This window comes from Sander lucioperca, chromosome 15, assembly GCF_008315115.2.
Source record: "Sander lucioperca isolate FBNREF2018 chromosome 15, SLUC_FBN_1.2, whole genome shotgun sequence".
NCBI classification, from domain to species: domain Eukaryota; kingdom Metazoa; phylum Chordata; class Actinopteri; order Perciformes; family Percidae; genus Sander; species Sander lucioperca.
Genome location: NC_050187.1, coordinates 16,230,794 through 16,250,320, shown reverse-complemented (window position 1 = coordinate 16,250,320; position 19,527 = coordinate 16,230,794). Strand labels below are relative to the sequence as shown.

At 41.5% G+C, this 19,527-nt stretch overlaps 1 protein-coding gene across 1 annotated transcript in view; it reads left to right on the top strand.

Moving 5' to 3' along the window:
* Positions 1 to 282: 282 nt before the first annotated feature.
* The window catches only part of itga9 (integrin, alpha 9), a 50,589-nt gene continuing 31,344 nt past the window's right edge, over positions 283 to 19,527 (top strand). Inside the window, exons 1-15 of the mRNA XM_031302510.2 lie at positions 283 to 735; positions 1,033 to 1,160; positions 2,670 to 2,776; positions 4,944 to 5,067; positions 6,230 to 6,297; positions 9,695 to 9,824; positions 9,919 to 10,004; positions 10,095 to 10,157; positions 10,620 to 10,757; positions 11,200 to 11,305; positions 13,593 to 13,687; positions 14,290 to 14,380; positions 14,718 to 14,763; positions 14,877 to 15,031; positions 16,647 to 16,807. Coding sequence (XP_031158370.1) covers positions 545 to 735; positions 1,033 to 1,160; positions 2,670 to 2,776; positions 4,944 to 5,067; positions 6,230 to 6,297; positions 9,695 to 9,824; positions 9,919 to 10,004; positions 10,095 to 10,157; positions 10,620 to 10,757; positions 11,200 to 11,305; positions 13,593 to 13,687; positions 14,290 to 14,380; positions 14,718 to 14,763; positions 14,877 to 15,031; positions 16,647 to 16,807 — 1,689 coding nt within the window. The 5' untranslated portion in view covers positions 283 to 544. The remainder of the gene's footprint in view (positions 736 to 1,032; positions 1,161 to 2,669; positions 2,777 to 4,943; positions 5,068 to 6,229; positions 6,298 to 9,694; positions 9,825 to 9,918; positions 10,005 to 10,094; positions 10,158 to 10,619; positions 10,758 to 11,199; positions 11,306 to 13,592; positions 13,688 to 14,289; positions 14,381 to 14,717; positions 14,764 to 14,876; positions 15,032 to 16,646; positions 16,808 to 19,527) is intronic.

The following is a 19,527-nucleotide window of genomic DNA, read 5'->3' as shown; positions in this document are numbered from 1 at the left end:
CAGTTTAGGTGAGTGGAGCCCCCAAAAACCCACGGGTGAAATGTGATGCTTTGCGCCTCAAGACCATCCGCGTCTCTCCGTGACCGCGTTACCAGTGTGAGTGTTGCAGAAAGAAAACACTCGTTCCGGTTATGTACCTTTCACATTAAAACGTGCTGACCTTCAACACTTGTAACAGCACTTCAACCAGCAGGGATGTTTTAATTTTGAGTAAAACTTTTCGTATTTCCGGTTTTATCCTGGCTACCTCTTGTTAACTTGACGCTAGTGACCGCATTTATCTCCACGACAGGGGAGCCTGCGAGCAACAACTTTCCTGACACAGAATGGAGAGAAGCTGACGCACCGTTATTTACCGGACCGTTAACTTTCCTCCTCAAGCTTTTCCTTATGCCATCACAGCGTTCATGCAGCGCTAGACCAGGAAAAAAAACTGAAAGATAGTGTTGTTACAGTTTGAACACTGAAGAGCTGACAATTCCTTCTTTTTGTTTTTTCCCCCTTCTTCTTCTTCTTTTTGAACACTTTAACCGCGTTATTACGCATGGTGCGCAAAGGGATGGCTCCTCTTCGCAGACACAAAACGGGAGTACAAAATGTTTTTTATGTCTATCTCTCTATTTCAGTGGCTTATTCTTATAATATAGACTTACAACATCCTTTGGTGTTCCGCGGACCAAATTCTAGTTTTTTTGGCTATTCTGTGCTGGAGCATTATCATGACAACACACGCTGGTGAGTCCCATGTTTTAGTGTTCCTGGAAATGCTCTTATTTTTTTGTCAATGATGCAATGAATTTGTACTTTTCAAGCAAATGTTGAGGGTGTCTCTAGAGCTTAGGCTGCATCCACACCCAATGAATACAAAACAATAATGCTTATTATTCCTCATAAAAAAAGCCATTTCTGTTTGCTGTGTAACTTTTTCTGCTGGCAAAAGATTTTCTTTTTTCATTTAAAAGTTTCAGTAGCACAGATTAAAGATAGTGTAAAGTGTGTGTCCCATCATCTCCCCTCTCCTCATGTCTGCAGGGTAATAGTAGGTGCTCCAAGGGCAAACTCTACCTACAGCAGCTCTGTGCACTCTCCTGGAGCTGTATATAAGTGTCGAGTTCACAGCAACCCAGAGCGCCGCTGCACGGAGATGGATCTGGGAAGAGGTCAGTCACCACTGCCTGCAGCATAAATATAAGAGCATATAATGACATACACGCTACTTGCAGCCTCAGGGCAACACACACACACACACACACACACACACACACACACACACACACACACACAACTTGAACAGTTCAGAAATTAACATTCATCTCACAGAAAAGTTCATTATCTGCAGTCTATACACACACACACACACACACACTAGGCTTTCCTGCAGCTTTTCCTTGTCCACTCTTTGCCTAGTCTTGCATTGCCAGATATCTCCACAGCGCTTGCCTAAACTCCCCCAAGCATCTGTTTTGTTTTATCAGAATAATGCTGCCTTATACTGCTCTTTACAGTGCGGCAGTGTTTTTTTAACCTGCTATATGGAGACATGCAAAAGACAAGAGGGTTCTGTGTGCAGAGGTCCATAAATATTTTTGATAAGTGTGATTTATACAGTACTAATGCTAATATTTTCCAAGAATGTGAGCCAATAAGTTGAGCTTCAGGCCCCACCCCACCCCCAGCCTCTGCTCTGTTCTTGTGGTCAAGAAAGCCGGTGCAGCAGGCATGGCTTTAATATTAACCCTGTGCTCAGTCAATGTGTCACCAAAAAAAACGTACATTATCAGTGAGCGTGTGCTGCTTGGTGCTTAGTGAGCCACATGGACCAGAGGAGCTGAACTCTGACGGGCCTCTGGGAGAACACAACACACTGACACAGAGAAACACTCACAGCTACATGCCATTGTGCTGAATCAATTGTCTGCTGGGAGAAAGAGAGACTAGTAATCTATATTTATTTATAATTTAGTAGAGTTGGACTCTTAAAAAGATCAGTTGTCCCAGAAATTTAGAAGTGCCATTTTCTTTTATTTACCATTGGCTTTATTCTCCTAACTATGCACATTTATGTTAATTTAAGGTTCACTGGATGTATCAGTTTATGAAGATTTATGGTCTTCATAAACTGGCCCAGGGTTCAAAGTCAGTACTGTTAATAGCATTACAAAGCAGTATAAGACACACATCAGTAAATCGTACAGTAAGTTATTTGGATTTTTATATGTGCACTTTTGACATTAGATGACATTTCCTTGGGCTCAAGGAAATTGTGATGGGCATTCGTCCTTGTTTCCTACTGTTTTAATAACCAAACAATTATTTGATTAATTGAGAAAATAATTGGCAGATTACTCAATTATTAAAATAATAATTTGCAGCTTTAAATAGATCCTCATAAAAACATATTTGTTGTTATGTGTTTATGTAAATAATGAAATATCAGCCAATATATTGTCATCAGACTTCCAGTCAAATATCAATATAGTTATCAACCTCAAAATATAGCTTTTCAAACTGTAAACTGTGTAAACATCCCTCGCACATTCAGAAAAAATAAAGACTAAAAACCAGAACTGAAATAGCTGTCAATGGCTGATAAGTAACAAGTTACTTGCTCTAAGACATCCTCCGTCCTGATGACTCAACATTTGCAAACTGCTCCCATTGTCTTTCAGGAAACAAGCCGAGAGAGTCGTGTGGGAAGACTTGCCAAGGAGACAGGGATGATGAGTGGATGGGGGTCAGTCTGGCACGCCAGGACAGAGCCAACGGCCAAATACTGGTGAGTTCAGGGCATAATGCCACAGTCCCCTCACCAAATTGTTTAATGCAAAACATGTACACCTGTAAAAAAATACCTGATTATACCAACATCATTGTTACTAATGTCTTACCATGACCACACTGTTAAACCACAGCTGGTCTGGACATTACAACCCTCCTTTAGCAAAAAGGCCTTTCCTCCCATTCTGCATTACATGCTCACAAGCTTTGACTGTAAATTCTGAACTTGTTTTGCATATTCAAAGCTGTACAGGGTAACAACGAAAAGTCAGACAGATTTGGAAACTGCTAGGTGGTTACATAATACTGTGAAACATCTACCTCGTGTTTGGAGCTGGAAGAGTCAGTGGAACAGGGTTTGTCCAAAGTAGATTACTGTTTATAAAAAGTGAGAAATGGATTTAAAAAAAACCAGAAGACTAACTGGTGCTAATCCCAAAGGTGCTTGGCTGGGTATTTGCACCAAGATCAGAGGGCAGCTGGCAGAGTTTGTTTAGGCTTCAGCCGCTCTGCGGTGGTCCCGTCCAAGGGCAGCCTTTCATTAAACGTTAACCCCCGTCTCCTGCGGTGGCTAGCGAGGAAACCAGGAGCCTTGCAGGACAGTTTGAAGGCGACTGGTGGACCGGGCAGCTCTTGACACACTCATAACAGGTGTGTGTTGGAATACCTGTCGCTGGTTGACCTCTTATGGTAGTCAAACAAATCACAAGAATTCCTACTTATACAGACGTCCAAATAACTGTCATATACTGGCATTTTAAAACACCATTCCTTTCAGTATGTTTGTCTTAGGTCCATTATTTTATACCTCAGTGGAATGTATTGGCATGATTTTCAAATCAACTTTCATGAGTTCTTGACGTTCAGTCTTGGGAACTTGAGCGTAGCGTTGTATAACAACAAGTTTTTATCTGCATACACTTGGCTAGAATAAGTGGTGCATTTCCAGAGCCACGTGTTGCTGTGCCTCTCTTTTTTGTATCTAATCTGAATGGACTTAAGTTTCAGTGCAAAAGGAGGGAAATGGCTGTTTGGCAGATGTGTTTGGTGGTGATTTCATCTGCGCTTTCAGTGAAGGCCTTGTTTGTGACCAGTGAGCCCTTTAACTGAACAGGAACATGACAACAGCACAGACTCCAACCATAAAAGCCTTCTTTGCTGCTTTGAAATAACTTGTCAGCTGCTGCAAGAAAGCTCCGTTTGCTGTGTTTATGTCAGCTGATTGATATTTTTTCTTTTAAAATCTGCTTCTACTCAAGAGGGAGAGTTCATGCTGGTATTGCTACTACTGTTGTCCAAGCCGTCCTTTGAAACACAAGTGTTTCTCAACATAGCACCTTGCTTCCAAGTCCAGTCATCTGATGCTCTGTGTGCGCCCACAATCTGCCCAGCTCTTATTCATTTAGATTGGCTGTGTGCGTGCGTGCGTGGGGGAGTAAAACAGTGCAAAGGGAAATGAAGTGAACTTTGTCTGCACAGAGGCGTCCAGACTCCAGATCTGTCCCCAGAGCCACAGGAGCCCCACCACCATCTCCCCCAGCCCCCCAGGGTACTACATTATTACCACATCTTACACATTTATGTGGCCTGATTCGTGCAGAGTTTGAATTTGAGTCTATATTATCCTGTTTGTTTATCGATCTGTGGAATGTTTTATTTTATAGAACACAGCGGCAAAATATTATTTTGAGAATTACTCGCTGTCAGTTTTCAGAAATGTACCCTATTTCAGCAGCAGCGTAATAAAGTAGGAGTTTGTTCTCTGTCTTTTGATCCGCTGTCTGAACCTTTGGCTTCTCTAGCTGTCTGTAAGGCCGGGAGGAGCTCTTTTGAAATTAAAACTTTTAAAACACAAATGTTAATGTGGACATTTTTTTTGCTGCACATTAAATGCTGCTTAGGAAACACATATCTCATGCTACAGCTGAAATATTTACACCACAAACCGTGGCTGTTATGGTCGGGGTTATGGATGATGGGCTTTAATTCCCCCTCTTATTGACGATCATTTGACAGCCGCAGAGACGCACTGACTCCAGCCCAGCAAGGAAAGAGCTGAAACCATCAGCGTGGTCGAGGAACGCCTGCCTGCAGTCTGAAGTGTTAGTGTTTACAGCATGAACATGTGTCTGAATTTGTTTTCCGTTCCTGCTTTTCTCTCGCAGGCCTGTGCTCACCGCTGGAAAAATGTGTACTACGACTCAGAGCATATTCTTCCACATGGATACTGCTCCATCATTCCTCCCACTCTTCAGGGCAGGACAAAGCCGCTCATCCCTTGTTATGAAGGTACAGTAGAGGCACAAATCAAATGCAGATTTTTTTTAATTTTAACCAACATTAACCTCTCACATTAGGCCGACATAGACACTAGACTGAAAAGATCAAACGCATTGCTGGGGGTGAGAAATGTTATTGGTTTAGTCCAGTGTCTCCCAACCCATTTGCCTCGTAACCCTTTAAAATCAAGAAAAGACCCAGGTTATGGCCTCACTGTGGACATGAGTTGTGAGCAGTTCATGTGTAATCTTTCTTCTCACATTGATTTTTAAAAGCCTGAAGATTTGTTTCATAAGAAAAAAAGAAGAAATTAGTCTGTTTATCCACTTTTGTGGTTACATTTTATCATGGCACGTGGTCTCTGTAGCCAGCACCATCATCTGCTTCTGGCCTCTGATTGGTGTCCTGGCACTGAAGACTAGTAGCAGGAGAGCCTTGAAGTACGATCTCTCGTCCTCAGTCCAACACAAGTACTTTGGCAAGAGCCTACTATTGAAGGGTTTGTTAAGCCAAAGCTATAAGATAATGGAAGTGGAGAGTTTGAATTCCCTGTGCACCTTTTTGCAAAAAAAAACCCAACATTTTGACGGAGGTGTAATCAGGTGCTTTTTAGTAAAGATTTGCTTGCAAGGTTGAAAAATCTGATTTTGTTATGATTGTAGTAAATCAAATCCATTTGTGCTGCGGGTTGTTTTCCTCTACAACACTAAAAATCAAGTTCCATTTAAAAACTAATGTACTGTGTAAGATTTGAAGCTGACTCATGAAAATATGTTCTTCATATATTTTGATATGTGACTCAGAGCTATTTATCAAAGCCTATTTTATACCTTAAGTGTGCTCCCAGGTCAGGATTTCACTTCCTTCCGTAACACGTTGCCAACAGTTGTGGAGAAGCCAGACAGACTTTGCATGGGACCGTATTTACATTGCATTTTGTGCCAATCCAAGCTCAGTATTTTTGTAACCTGAGAGCACTGTGTCCCCTTCTCCAAGTAAGAGGTCTTCTTGTTGAATGTGGTGTTGTACCCCAGTCTGCTTTGTGGCCCCCCAGACTCCTCGTGGATGGGACTGGGACTTTGACTAGCTCCATATGGAATGCAGGAAAAACTCCAGTAAACGCTGGCTCAAGCACACAGTGAAATAATTTGTGGTTTGTTTTTTCTTACAGACTATAAGCAAAAGTATGGGGAAGAGCACGGCTCGTGCCAAGCCGGGATAGCGGGAGTTTTTACGGAGGTCAGTAACAGTGCTTGTTCATCTTCTTAATCCATGTAATGCTCTCTCTTTCTGTTAGTCTAACATAGATATAGTTGTTTGTTGTCATCCAAACTCTGTTGTCTGGACACTCATGGAGCTTCATCAATCAATTCACTGTTTGGTAAACTGAGTGAGCAGTTGAAACAGATCTTCAAATGTAATTCTGTAACAATTTACATTCTTAGCATGTTACATATACCAATATTCTATTAGTATTATGTAACATGATACGAATGCATTAGTTACCTTCCTTACTGTTTTTTTTTCTTGGCTGTGGCTGTGTCTGAGGAGGTAGAGCATGTAGTCCATTATTCACAAGGTTGGCACTTTGATACCGGCTCCTCCTTTTTTTTTTTTCACCATGTAGCTGTCACACACCCAGGTAGTAGTAGGCCCAGACCCAGGCGGGGGAGGCAGGAAGTCCTGCTCAGCCTGCTGGGGAAGCTGCTCATATAGCCTACAGCATGCTTATTTTACACTTGTTTTCACACATCACCTCTTCACCAGAGGCAATTTCAAAGTTTGCAAAGAAAATCTGTGATCTATGAAAATCCCCTCTCTGCTGTTTGGATGAATCCATTGAAATCCATGTAGCTACAGGTTTATGAAACAAAAGGACTCTCTATCATTTTCTGACTGTATAGGAGTCTGTTTTGCAGTGGTACATTTAAGGTTGAACACGCTCAACTCTGGTTAGTACAATTGCAGTTTCACTAAAATATGAATATGGAGTAAACATCAAAGACTGTTGTTTTTTCATTGACTTCTGCATTCATGAGGCCCTCAGTAGTGAAGTATATATTTTACATATATACTGTTAAAACAACTTAGGGTCTGTTGGCTTTCACCTTCCTGTCTGCTCCCCATCATTCTTAGCTTCCCAATCAGCGGCATTTAATTGCTTGTGTGTTGTTGTGGCATCATTTAAAGTTGTTTTGTTAGAATTCTCATATGGGGTTATCCTTTAGTTCTGTAGCTTTGTTAACTGAAAAGAACTGCCTCCAAAATAGTTTTTGTTCATTAGCTATGATTGCATTAAGCAAAATGGAGAAGGGCCTCACATTGGTCTTTGCCTGGGGCCTCCAAATCACTGAAACTGCCCCTGATGGCGGCTCCGCCACCATCCGCCACCAACAGTGTGTGTGTGTGTGTGTGTGTGTGTGTGTGTGTGTGTGTGTGTGTGTGTGTGTGTGTGTGTAAGATAGAGAAGGGCTTTAAATGCAGTCTATTTACCCTTTTTTCTTATCAGGTGACTCGTTTTCTCACTTGATTGTGTGTATGATTTCCGTTACCATTACCACATGCCTCAAGTTTCATCGAACCTTCTCTTCCTCACTCTTTGTTGACTTTACTCTCTGGTAAATAGTTAGCAGAGACCTTATATATGGGTCTGTTGTTTAAGATGCCAAATGGTGTGAACAATTCTGCAGTCAGATATACACAAGTATTTGTCATTTGTCATCAAAGCAGCGGCTGATAACTGTTACCTCATGTTTCCATAGGAAGATACCGAAGGCTGCAGCAGCCTCACTTCCACAAGATAAAACGTTTAAGAAAATTAACGTATGACATCATCCTTGGTTTCACAATACCTTTTTGTGTCTCCCACACACTTGTCTGTAAGCAGTCTAGAAAGGTGAAGTTGGTGCAGTGAGCGGAAGTGGTGAGAGGATGAACAAATAAATTTAATGTATGAATGCATTTGAGCAAAAATATAGTAAGATTGGAGAAAATGTGCATATGAGGAATGCATTGAAATGTGAAAATGTAAATTGGACCAGTTTAGACATTTTTTTTTATACATTAGCAATATAATTCTTTCCTGATGTTGCCCGTGAGCAGAATGTTGTGCAAAGGTCCTTTTCAAGTCTTGAATTACAGTTACGCTCAATTTGGGACATACTGTAAAGTACAGTGGACTGTAAGTGACTTAAATATGTGTCCTCTGAGCACAGCTGTGTCCTCAGGGTGGAACTATTCTCACTGGTGAGAAATTTGAGTATTTCTTTATTTTCCCTATGCTAAATAACATTATTTTAGCTTTCTAGTTAACCTGGTGCTGATCTCAAGCAACTCTACTGGAGCTGCAAACAACTAATCGATCAATCAACAGGAAATTAATCGTTTTAAACATTGATTAATTATTAAAGTTGGAAACTTTTCTTTTATATCCTTGTAAACTGAATATATATTTGAGGTTTGGACTGTTGGTCAGACAAAACAAGACATTTGGAGATGTCCGCTTGGGCTGTGGGAAACTGTGATGGACATTTTTCACTGTTTTCTGACATTTAGAAGATCAAGTGATTAATCGATAAAGAACATAACGATTAGTAGCATACATGACTTTGTTGTTAAAAATGGTTTTCCGTTCAAAGATATTAAAATGGGATCATTTCACATGATCTGCCTGCTAACCTGTTGAACAATGAGCCTTTGAAAATGTTGTTCACCGCTGTTATTATTACAGCAGTGCATTTTTGGTATTAGTTTCATTATTTATTATTATGTACCCACACAGTATATAAGATGAAAAGAACTGCGCAGGTGAGGAGCTTGAAAGTGGAACCACGTCAAATGTTTGTGTATGTACGATTTTTTAGTCTGCACATCATGTGAAAGCTGTAAATAACACTAGAGAGAAGACTTTCGGCTTAAGAAAAGAAAATATTCTGATAACGTTGGATTCAACAATGAACCTGCTATTTTAAATCCAAAGACTCACAGACTGAGGATGTCAGTGTTGATCTGTTAAAGCATTTGAACAATCACCCTGCCTTGAAAGAATGTGAGGAATTCAAAGAAAAGATGTCCAACTGTTAAACCTTATCCTTGTCTGAACCAGATGTGCCCAGATGTTTGACATCACAGCATAGTGGATAGATACTGCTGAGTAGGGAATTTACTGTGTTGTTCAGTTTGTTTAAGTTCTCAGGGGTGACTACACACCCTCTGAGACACATGACATAGTGTCAGGTTTGACTCAAATCAGCAGTGAAAATCAGGACTCTGAGCAATGATACAACACTTTTAGTGCAGCCGAAACAGATAATCTTAATTGTCGTGCTCTGGTCCCTTTAATAGATGTGGAGCATCACAACAAAAAGCAGTGAACAACTCATTTTACAGCTGTCAACTTTGCTTGGGCTCTGAATTCCTGGTCACATCAAAGGAGGCAGTTTCAGCCTGCATGCCATCTGGCTGTGTGGTTAAGAACAGATAGTACAAACCAGTCTGTGGCCATTGGTTAACCAGACGTTCACCCAGAAGTGTTTTTCTTTTTTCTTTCCTTTTCTTCAGCAGGCCATACCAGTGCAGATAAAAGGTGAATCACAGTCCTCTGAATGAATGTGTTTTTTTTTCTTTTCATTTTCAGGAGCTGGTGGTGATGGGAGCACCGGGGTCATACTACTGGACTGGGACGGTCAAGGTGTACAACCTGACTTCTGACTCTTTCTACAACCTGAACAAAGAAGACGTCGACTCACACAGATACAGCTACCTTGGTGAGAGCCTGGTAATGAGGAGGATTGTGCTGAATGTTGAAAAATATATATAAGAAATAAATGCGGTGTAACTGATTATTGTCCGTGTCTCCAGGCTATGCTGTGACTGCTGGACACTTCTCCTCTCCTAATGTGATAGACATAGCTGCAGGGGCGCCTCAGCACAGTGGCAGTGGAAAAGTAGGGACTTCTTCTTTTGTCTTATTTCCAGTTGTTTAGTTGAAGTCCTCTTGTGTTGCTTGCTACACTGATTCTTTTTCTCTCACACAGGTTTACATTTTCAAAATCGATGGTGTGTCTTTGGTGAAGAGTTTTCAGGCCTCAGGGAAAATGGTATGAGCTTGGATGTGGTCTTATATTCTTCCAGAGGTCTTTGACAGTCCTGTTTTTAATCATTACAAAGCACATATATTGAATTGAGGCTATTGCTATATATATATACACAACCATATTTTATATATAACCTATATGTAGTTGATTCTTGCAATGAGTTGCAGGCACGCTACGCTGATTGCTTTGTTGTCAGAACTGCACTGTTTACCTCTGCCTTAAGTGTTTAGACAGCATAGGCGATTTAAAGAAAGAACAAAGCTGCCAGAAACCAAAGCCAGGGAGGTAGCTAATGCTTTCCATTCCGAGTAAATAAAGACATAAGTTGTGTAAATATTCCTTTAATGTTGGTATAGATATAAAAAGGGAAGTAAATCCAGTCAGAGCGTGAAAGCATGTCAATGGTATGAACTGAAGAAGTGTCTGTGATCTGACCCATTGCTCTGTGGCTCGGCTTGGTTCCAGATGGGCTCTTACTTTGGCTCCTCATTGTGTGCAGTTGATCTGAACCAGGACGGCCTGTCGGACCTGCTGGTGGGGGCACCCATGCACAGCCAGCTCCGGGATGAGGGCCAGGTGTCTGTGTACCTCAGCAAGGGCAATGTGAGTGGGATCCCCGGGTCAGTGGGAACATGAGAACATAACTTGCAGATTTATGTCCGCACACTGTCTTCGGACGTTTCTATACTGCTAGTATTGTCTGCAGTGTCGATTTTTTTAGTTTGGCCCATGTTTGATTTCTTTCTGACCATGTTTGTTATCATGATAGCAGAATAAAACAGTGGAGCATTGTGAGAAGTTATTTAACTGGCCGAGACTAGAGCTTCTGTTTGTACATTTTGTATTTAAGAGTTATTGCGGGGAAGTTGACTGTCTGTTTGGTTGTTAAATTGTTTGGATAAAAGCCAACTAACTGCAGCCGTGGCCAAATCATTTTTATCTGAGAGCTGCAATAATTTCACTGCAGCAATATACTGTAGGACCTTTCTTTATTCTTCTGCCAGCTCATTATGTAAACTGGTATCTTGCCTGCTTCTGTTGTCAGGGGGTGATGGAGGAGGGAGGTGTTTTGACTGGTGACAATGCTTTCAATGCACACTTTGGAGAATGCATTGCCGCAATCGGAGACATAGATGACGATGGATATCAAGGTCAGTACAAAGTATTGTAATAACACTTTAGAAACTGCCTTCTTGATTTTTAATATACACATTTTTCTATGTTAACAAAACAGAGTCCACTCAACATCCACTAACTTGCTTGTTCTGGACCTTTTGACTGTATCACATAGTCTTCCTCAGCAGATGAGGTTTACTCAGTAGATGTTCTAATGTTGGATTATTCTTTTTTTTTGTTGGGGGGGGCTTTTCCCTTTATTTGAAAGTGGATAGACATGAAAGGGGGAGAGAGATGGGGGATGACACGCAGCAAAGGGCAGCAGGTCGGATTCGAACCTTGCGCCGCTGCAGGACTCAGCCAACATGGGGCGAACGCTCCTACTGGGTGAGCTAGAGGACACCCCGTGTTGGATTATTCTTAGCTCATTTAGGACTTCTCAACCATGTTAGCTTATATATTTTATTATATAGTTATATTCTATATATATTCTACATATATTTTTTTATTATAAATAATATATATAGTTTGTTTAATAAAGTATTTCATATGTTTTAAAAGAGACAGTAAACATTCTGTATTTTGCCAATGGGAAGAAAAAGAAATACTTAAATAGTGGTACCCAACCTGTGGGTCAGGATTCCATCAGTGGGTCACAACATAAATCGGAGGGGTCGGAGGTGATTAATTTGATAATAAAAACCTAACCTCTTTGAGCTGGAATCAGTAATTCAGTAACACAACCTGAGAAGTTTAATAGACATCTGAAACCTGTGACAAGGGGTCACAGTAAGGCATTCATTTCCATTAAGGGGTCAAAAAGTTTAGAAACCGCTGACATACAGGACCACACTGGAGTTTTAACAACATTATTTAGTATTGTAAAGTTGTGTTGACCATTTTTACAACCTTGCAGGCAGCCACTGTTCTAAATTTATTTCAATATGTCGTGAAACTTGCTGCAACTTAAAACCAGCTTGTCAGTTAATTATTGTTGTGTAGTGATACCTTAAGAGTGCTTAAAAGTGCTTCTTATTAATCAGCTGCAATACAAAACAAAACAAAGGTCAAATTAGTTTCCTCTTGAGTCCTTGAATGCACCAAAAACGAGGTCTTTAAATTCAAAACTACTGGTATTGTCCTTTAACCACTAAACCATCTCTGGGCATGTAAACCATTTGCAACACTGGGGCCACTGGTGAGAGGTCAGAACTCAGATGGGGTCGTGTTTTTATATGTATAAGTCTTGTAAGGCTCCTCCAGTGGTTTATGAATCCATATCAAGGCAATGGCAAACACTTTTCAATAGCATTCATTTATATTAGCGTGATATTGTCCTGTAGTCATGCAACAAAGCTATTTCCTCTGTCATCTGGTAATTAATAAAGTCACACAGTTTATGTTTCCCACACTCGCCGATATTCAAATGTTGGCTGGTTGAGATTCCCAGTAGGTGCAACAAAACCCGTCATTTTCACAGACATTTTGTTTGGATTACCCTGCGGTGAAGGGGATCTTTAGAAAATATTGCCCTCTCTCACCCTCGTGTGCACAGAGTCATCCAGACACACAGACATGCACTTACGCTGTCTGTTTTCCTGGCACTTGCATTGGCTTAGCTTTGAGGGCTCGACTTGGCGTCCGTCTCACATTCGAGGCTGGGAGCTGCTGCCCGTTTTCATCTCTGTGTGAGATACGCCTCGAAGCTTGCAGCCTGGCACAAAGTGTGTGTGAGTGTGTGTGTGTGTGTGTGTGCGGAGAAAGATGGCAGCTGGGAAGCATAACTCATCTTGTAACTCGTCACTCTCGGAGTGTCGAAAGAGCCAGACTTGCACTGACTGACATTCTATTATTTACAACCAAAGTGCTACTATTTAATTTGAAAGAACTACTGTAGAAACCAGAATGCATTTGGTTTCACTAAGAACAAATTACTTGTTTAATTCTACCTCTACATAATGAGTTTATTATTGTGCAATATTTACTAAAAGAAAGTGCTGGTATGCTGCACCACATGGCATGGAAGTGTTTTGGTTTATAAAAAGAAAGTTTATATATGGACCTTCTGTGGAAATGGGATAAGGAGACATTGTTTCAGTGCTCTTGCCAGCACTTTATGGTCTTGTTTCCATTCTCTCAGAGGTCGCACAAGTTTTTATGGTTACTAACAACACTTAATTGTCTATTAAGACTCTTACCATAACAGCTTGTTTCCCAGGATTAATGAAAGCTTTGTGCACATTCACAAACACACTACATACTCATTCATTTAAATGCCAACTTTTCACAGAAACGCTTTTTGTACTCTATTTGCCTCTTCAGATGTAGCCATAGGAGCACCAAAAGAGGATGACTATGGAGGAGCCGTTTATATCTACCATGGGGATGCCACAGGAATCATCAGCAAATACTCCATGGTAAGAACTCTTCCTAGTGTCACAGAACATGCCAATATCATGTAGTTTTATTTTTTTAACATAAGCAAAAGAATATCTTCTTTTCCTCATCTCTAGTTGTAGCTTCTGTCTGTACCAATGCATGCTACATTTTGATGAAACCCATGTGTTCACCTTGTGTATCGAGCTGTTGAAATAGCTGACTAATGTGATGTGAATGTTATGTAGCCTCAGGAATACACGGAAGACTCACGTAGCTCTGAATGAGGAGCAAGCAGTTCTTCATGGGATCTCATTTATTAGTTACTACAAAGTATTTCAATGTTAAAAATCACCTTTTTTAAGATAAAAAGATTTAGAACCTGGAGGTGACTAGCTTAGCTTATCTTATTTTAGCATAAAGAATGGGTGAAACAGCTAGTCTCTGTCCAAAGCTAAAAAATAATCCACCTACCAGCATCTCCAAAGCTCACTTATTAACACAATTTATTTTGTTTATTTAATCCATACAAAAACTTCAGCTATGAAAAAACAAATACAGACAGAAAACAAATCATACAATGTGCTCTTTTTTCCATGTTGGCTCACATGGGTTATTTGAAGGCTGGTATCATCTGTTACAGAAACTGTCTGGGCGCAGTATAAACCCTGGTCTGCAGATGTTTGGCCAGTCAATCTCAGGCAATGTGGACATGGATGGCAATGGATACGCAGGTATGGACATACCAAACTAAATGAAGGCTTAACCACACCAGGAACATAAAATGAAAAAAATCAAATAGCAAAGGATGAGGTTATGAGATATTTGTTTTTTACACCCTTATGTTTTTGACTCTCATTCTCATGCACAACAGTGCAAAGACTCGTGATAGAGGCATCTTGTTTACTGCATTCCACAGCTGACATTTAGACTTAGCCAGCATGACAGTTAAAGACCTCTGTGCATTGTTTTGGATTTGCAGGTGTAATGAGTGCTGTCAGCAGATGTTGCATTAATTTCATACCCTCTGTATGGCTTGCCAAATCAATAATGTGTATGTTTTTGTTGCAGATGTCACTATTGGAGCTTTCATGTCAGATAACGTGGTGCTGCTGAGGTAAGTAACCGGATCATTCTCTGTGACACTCCACTATTTCTTTCTACTTCTGAGTCGTGTTAATGTCCAGTCTCTCCCACACTGTGTTCCTGTGTCGGTCGATGTGGTTGTAGGACCCGGCCTGTCATTACCGTGGATGTCTCCATCTTCCTGCCCGTCTCCATCAACATCTCTGTGCCGCAGTGCCACGAGGGCCACCAGAACCTAAATTGCTTCAACGTCACTGTCTGCATGCGCTTCCGGGGAAGACAGCTGCCTGGACACATAGGTGAGGACAAATCCTGACAAGAGAAACTTTACAAAAGTTGTCAGTCCACTCTGAAAGGGACACTAAACTACCTGTGATTGATATTACATGCACACATCACTGAAACAAAAACATATTTCCACAATACTAAAGAGTAAGCTAGTAGAGAATAGATTAAAAAAAAACATATCTATCACTGAGTTGCAGTATGCAGAATACTTGAATCATATTTCAGTTTTTGTGGTTTAAAGGAATCATTCGATATATTGGGAAATTTGCTTATTAGCTTTCTTGAGAGTTACAAGATTGACACTACTCGTGTCCGTGTGCCAAGTATGGAGCTGGAACCAGGAGGCGATTAGCTTAGCTTAGCATAAAGTCTTGAAGCAGTGGGAAACAGCTAGCCTGGCTCTCTCCAAAGTAGGTATTTTTTGGTGACCAGCGTTCAGGTACAGGGACTTGAGTCTTGATGTTGCTGTAAATTCTGAAAATGAATGTCAAAAGCCATAAATCTCAGTCGTCATGTGTCACCTGTCTTGATTTTGTGTTGAGAGGGAGTGAAATTCATACCTTTCCTTGAACTTTTGGTGGTCATTTAAATGGGGAATGAGTGCTGAGGTGCAGTCCTGTTCCAGTGTTTGGGTGTGGTCATTCACAGCCACCCCAAGGGAGCAGGAACCCTGTCCTTACATAATGACTATGTCCTGGCTCACAGCAATAAAGCCTCTCTGTTTAGCCGTCTGGCTAACACCATGGAAAGTGTAGCACTATGTGTTTGGTGACTCCCTTAATGAAACCTTCCTTTGCCTCCTCTGGAGTGAGCTCATGGCGTTCCCTCGGTTGGACGGAGGAAACAGTAGGCTTTGGTCTGACTGGGGTGTGTTTGCCACCCGTCCCACTGTTTTACCAGGGTGACACCCTCTTTAAGCAATTACTAGAGACTGATTCATTAATTCAGAGGAATGGATTTTAAATGGTCAGATGCCCATATATGGTTTTCTCGGAAATATTGGTAATGGTTGCTTCATGATTTCTTAATTCAAAAAAAGATTTGAAGTTGTTCGGTTTCCCAATGTCACTAAGGCCAGGGGTGGAACCAGCAGGAATGTTGTTATTGAAATGTTTTCATTCACAGTAATACCAGTTCAGCCCCTGCAGCTGGAAAATGACTTCCTTTTTTTGTCATAGCTTGGTAATTGTAAAATATCGGTACAAAAAGGACGTTTTAATATATAAATTCATTTTGAGCCAACATGTTTTACTTAGCTAACATCTTTGCTGGCTTGTGGATGAAAGATGTGTAAACAATCTTATCTAAATTCTCTGTCTAGTCTCTAGAAGATGAAATTGAAAGTCCTTATAGTTCAAAGCCAAGTCAGTGTTCATCATAGTAGCAAACCAATATAGGCAATGACATTACTGAAATTAGCACTGTGTTCATTACACAACATGGAACAGAGGGCTCTTGTTAAGTTAAAGTGATATCAGATGATTTGACCAAGAAATGTCAAACGTTCCTATGTTCCCTGCATACTTGAGGTGTTTCTTAAGATTATTTTAAGATAATCTCAAATAACTCAAAGAACCATCACTGTCAGTTGAGATTATGAGTAACGGTGTTTCTGCCTCTTCTCAGAGTTGCTGTATAACTTGACAGCTGATGTGGATAAGCGACAGAAGAGCCAGCCTTCCCGGGTCTACTTCACTCAAAGTGGATCTCAGATCAGCCAGATGAGCCAGCAGCTCAGCTTGGACATCAACAGGGAGCAGTGCCAGCGCTACACTGCCTACGTTAAGGTAAGGTTGGATTTTCTGGTCTTATTTAGTGCTGGCTGTGTTTGTGTTGGGTTGTCCATGTGCTGTTCATGTCCTCAGCTGATCTCTCGGCTGCTTTCACATAACCTTGCAGTGCTGATGTATGATACAAGTTATTTGCACATGTCTGTTTGTCTTTCTTATCTGTTTATGTGGCTTTTGGTTTGCGCATCAAAGTCCGTACGTTTCCAGCTAAAATGTTTAGACAGATCAAAACAAGAGGAAATTAAAATGTCAATATAAATGAAAGGCCATCACATACTGTAACTCAGAGTGGTGTAAGAGCAGTGGCCGCTGCAGCTGAAGGCTACGGATCAGCAGGCATCTGCTGGGTGGCTCTTTGTGTCACCCTGCTGGGTTAGGTTAAAGGTAACAAGCAGGCCCTTGATGGTTCGTAAAACCATGCTGCTCAAGTGTGCGTCTGCAGAAACTGACAGAAACAGGAAACAGAGTCCCCTTTGTCATCGCATAGTCCCTCCGTTGTGTTCCTCTGTGATTTAGCCGTGTAGCCTCAGAGAGGGTCCCCCCGTCCTGAGGGCAACTTCTTCCATGTTTCACCTTCTCTAATGCGGAGGCCCACTGCAGGCCTGTAAATTTCACTGGCATTCTTAACTGTACTCTCCAGGCGCTTTCACCATGGGAGGCTAAGCTGCTGACTGAGGGGGGCTGTCATTACCACGCCTGCCTCTCTTCCTTCAACCATTCAGACTGTAATGAGTGTATATCACACAGAGCAGTTGCAGCAACAGTCTCCTTTATTCGTCCCAACATACACATCACATTTATCAAGGTTTATTCGGTGATGTCTGGCATGTGTTGATCCAGGCTCTTCAGTAAACCTGGATAGAAGAATTTTTTATTTAATTTTCACTTCTCTGCATCTACGTTTCAACACACAGAACATTAACAGCAGGGTAAGTCATGTGAAGTATTGTTTCTGCCCTCAGTAAATCGGACATTTCAACACTTGAACCAAACATCTTCAGGTTTGTGGGTGGGCAAGTGAATTATCACTCAGTCGTAGCTGCCATATATCTGTGGCATCTCTCTAGCTGTGAGATAAACACACTTATACTTTAAGTGTAATGTTACTTCAGGGGCGAGCCGTATTTTGCAATTTACGGCACTAATGTGGCTGGATGAAATAACACTTTGATGTTGTTGAAGGAGTAGCTCTTTTTTGGGAAACGTTGTGGATTTACGAGGGGTCATGTGCCGAACTTTTTCTTGGCCGGGCACAGTAACTTCCTGAAGTCTGCAACTTGTCTTTTTTAATTTCAGTTTTTGTACAGTTTAAGCCAACAAGATATAATGTATTTTTTAGTGGCATTTAATGGTGCTAGGGATTTCTTTACATTTTCGAACAAAACCAGGCTAGTTGTTTCCAGTCTTTACTGTATGCTAAGCTAAGTTTATTGTCTCCTGGCTCCAGCTTATTAAAGGATATGAGAATGGTATCAACCTTCTCCAGCGAAAAAGTAAATAGTGAAGTGTGTTTTCGAAAATGTCGAACTATTACTTTTAACACTCAGTAAATATTTCAGTGTACAGATGACGCAGATAACATTACATATTTCGTCTGTAAGGGTATTTGGATTGGCTTGACTGAGGTGTGAAGTGTAGCATGGTTGCCACTCTAGCTGTGTGGATTATTATTTTTTCTCTATATGTGGCCACAAGTTCCACCTGATCAGCAGCTAAAAGAAGAGGTGAGATTCCCAGAATTTCCAAAAGCTGAAACTCCACACAGGAGGGTAAAGGTGTGGTGCCCAAATTACAACTTCACCACACTGTTTACAGGCTTAATGACCTTAGATATGTATGAAAGGGGACAAAGTAAAGGGGACAAAGATTACGACCTAGCATGATAACCGTCTGCTATGAGTCTTCATCATCATACGGTACGTGTTTGTACTAGAAGAGCTAAACAATCACCATAATCAGAGGTGATCTGGCTCCGCTCTTAGATGGGTCTAGTCTGCTAGCCTGGGAAAACCCTGACGAACTTCCAGCAAATTTGAGATTTGCTCTGCAAGTCAGTCTGGCCAAGAGCCCATTCAAGCCCATTTCCAATTTTTCCAAATTGAGGCACCAATGACAACTGTTGAGGCGGGCTTTGCACAATGACGATAGCGCAGCGACAGCAAGCAGCTTTTTGTTTACATTCAACATGATGGCCACCGAAGCACAGCAACCCGTTGATGCCACTGTCGCTGTTACGTCACCCGGATCGTTGGTCTGATTGGTTGAAGGACTATCCAATTGCGCCCAGAGGCATTTGAGCGGCGTCCGTTGGTGACGCCCCTTTGGAAATGCGCTGTGAATGAAGCTTGCCCAGACCCACTCTCAGTTACAACTGAGAAGGGTCGGGTGTCAACCAGGCTACTAGTCTGCTTGACCAATCGCATCATTTATCTTCCTGATGTGTCTGCCCACATGAGCCCTCCCATTCCCCAGAAGAGGTATGCTAATGGAAACCAGCTGGTTGCCCGACAGCATCCTGAAGGGTGGGGGGGTGAGGGGGTCTGTGCACCCCTGCACCCTCGCACCCCTGCCCCACCCTTCTCTCAGCTAAAACATACAGTGAAAACACAGGACTAAGGCTGGCGTCACAGCGGGGTGCTGGGATGCTGTTGTGTCAACTGGAGCTGCATGCTGGCGCTGCTGATGGAAAACCCTCAAGTCAGGGTTGATTGCTCAAG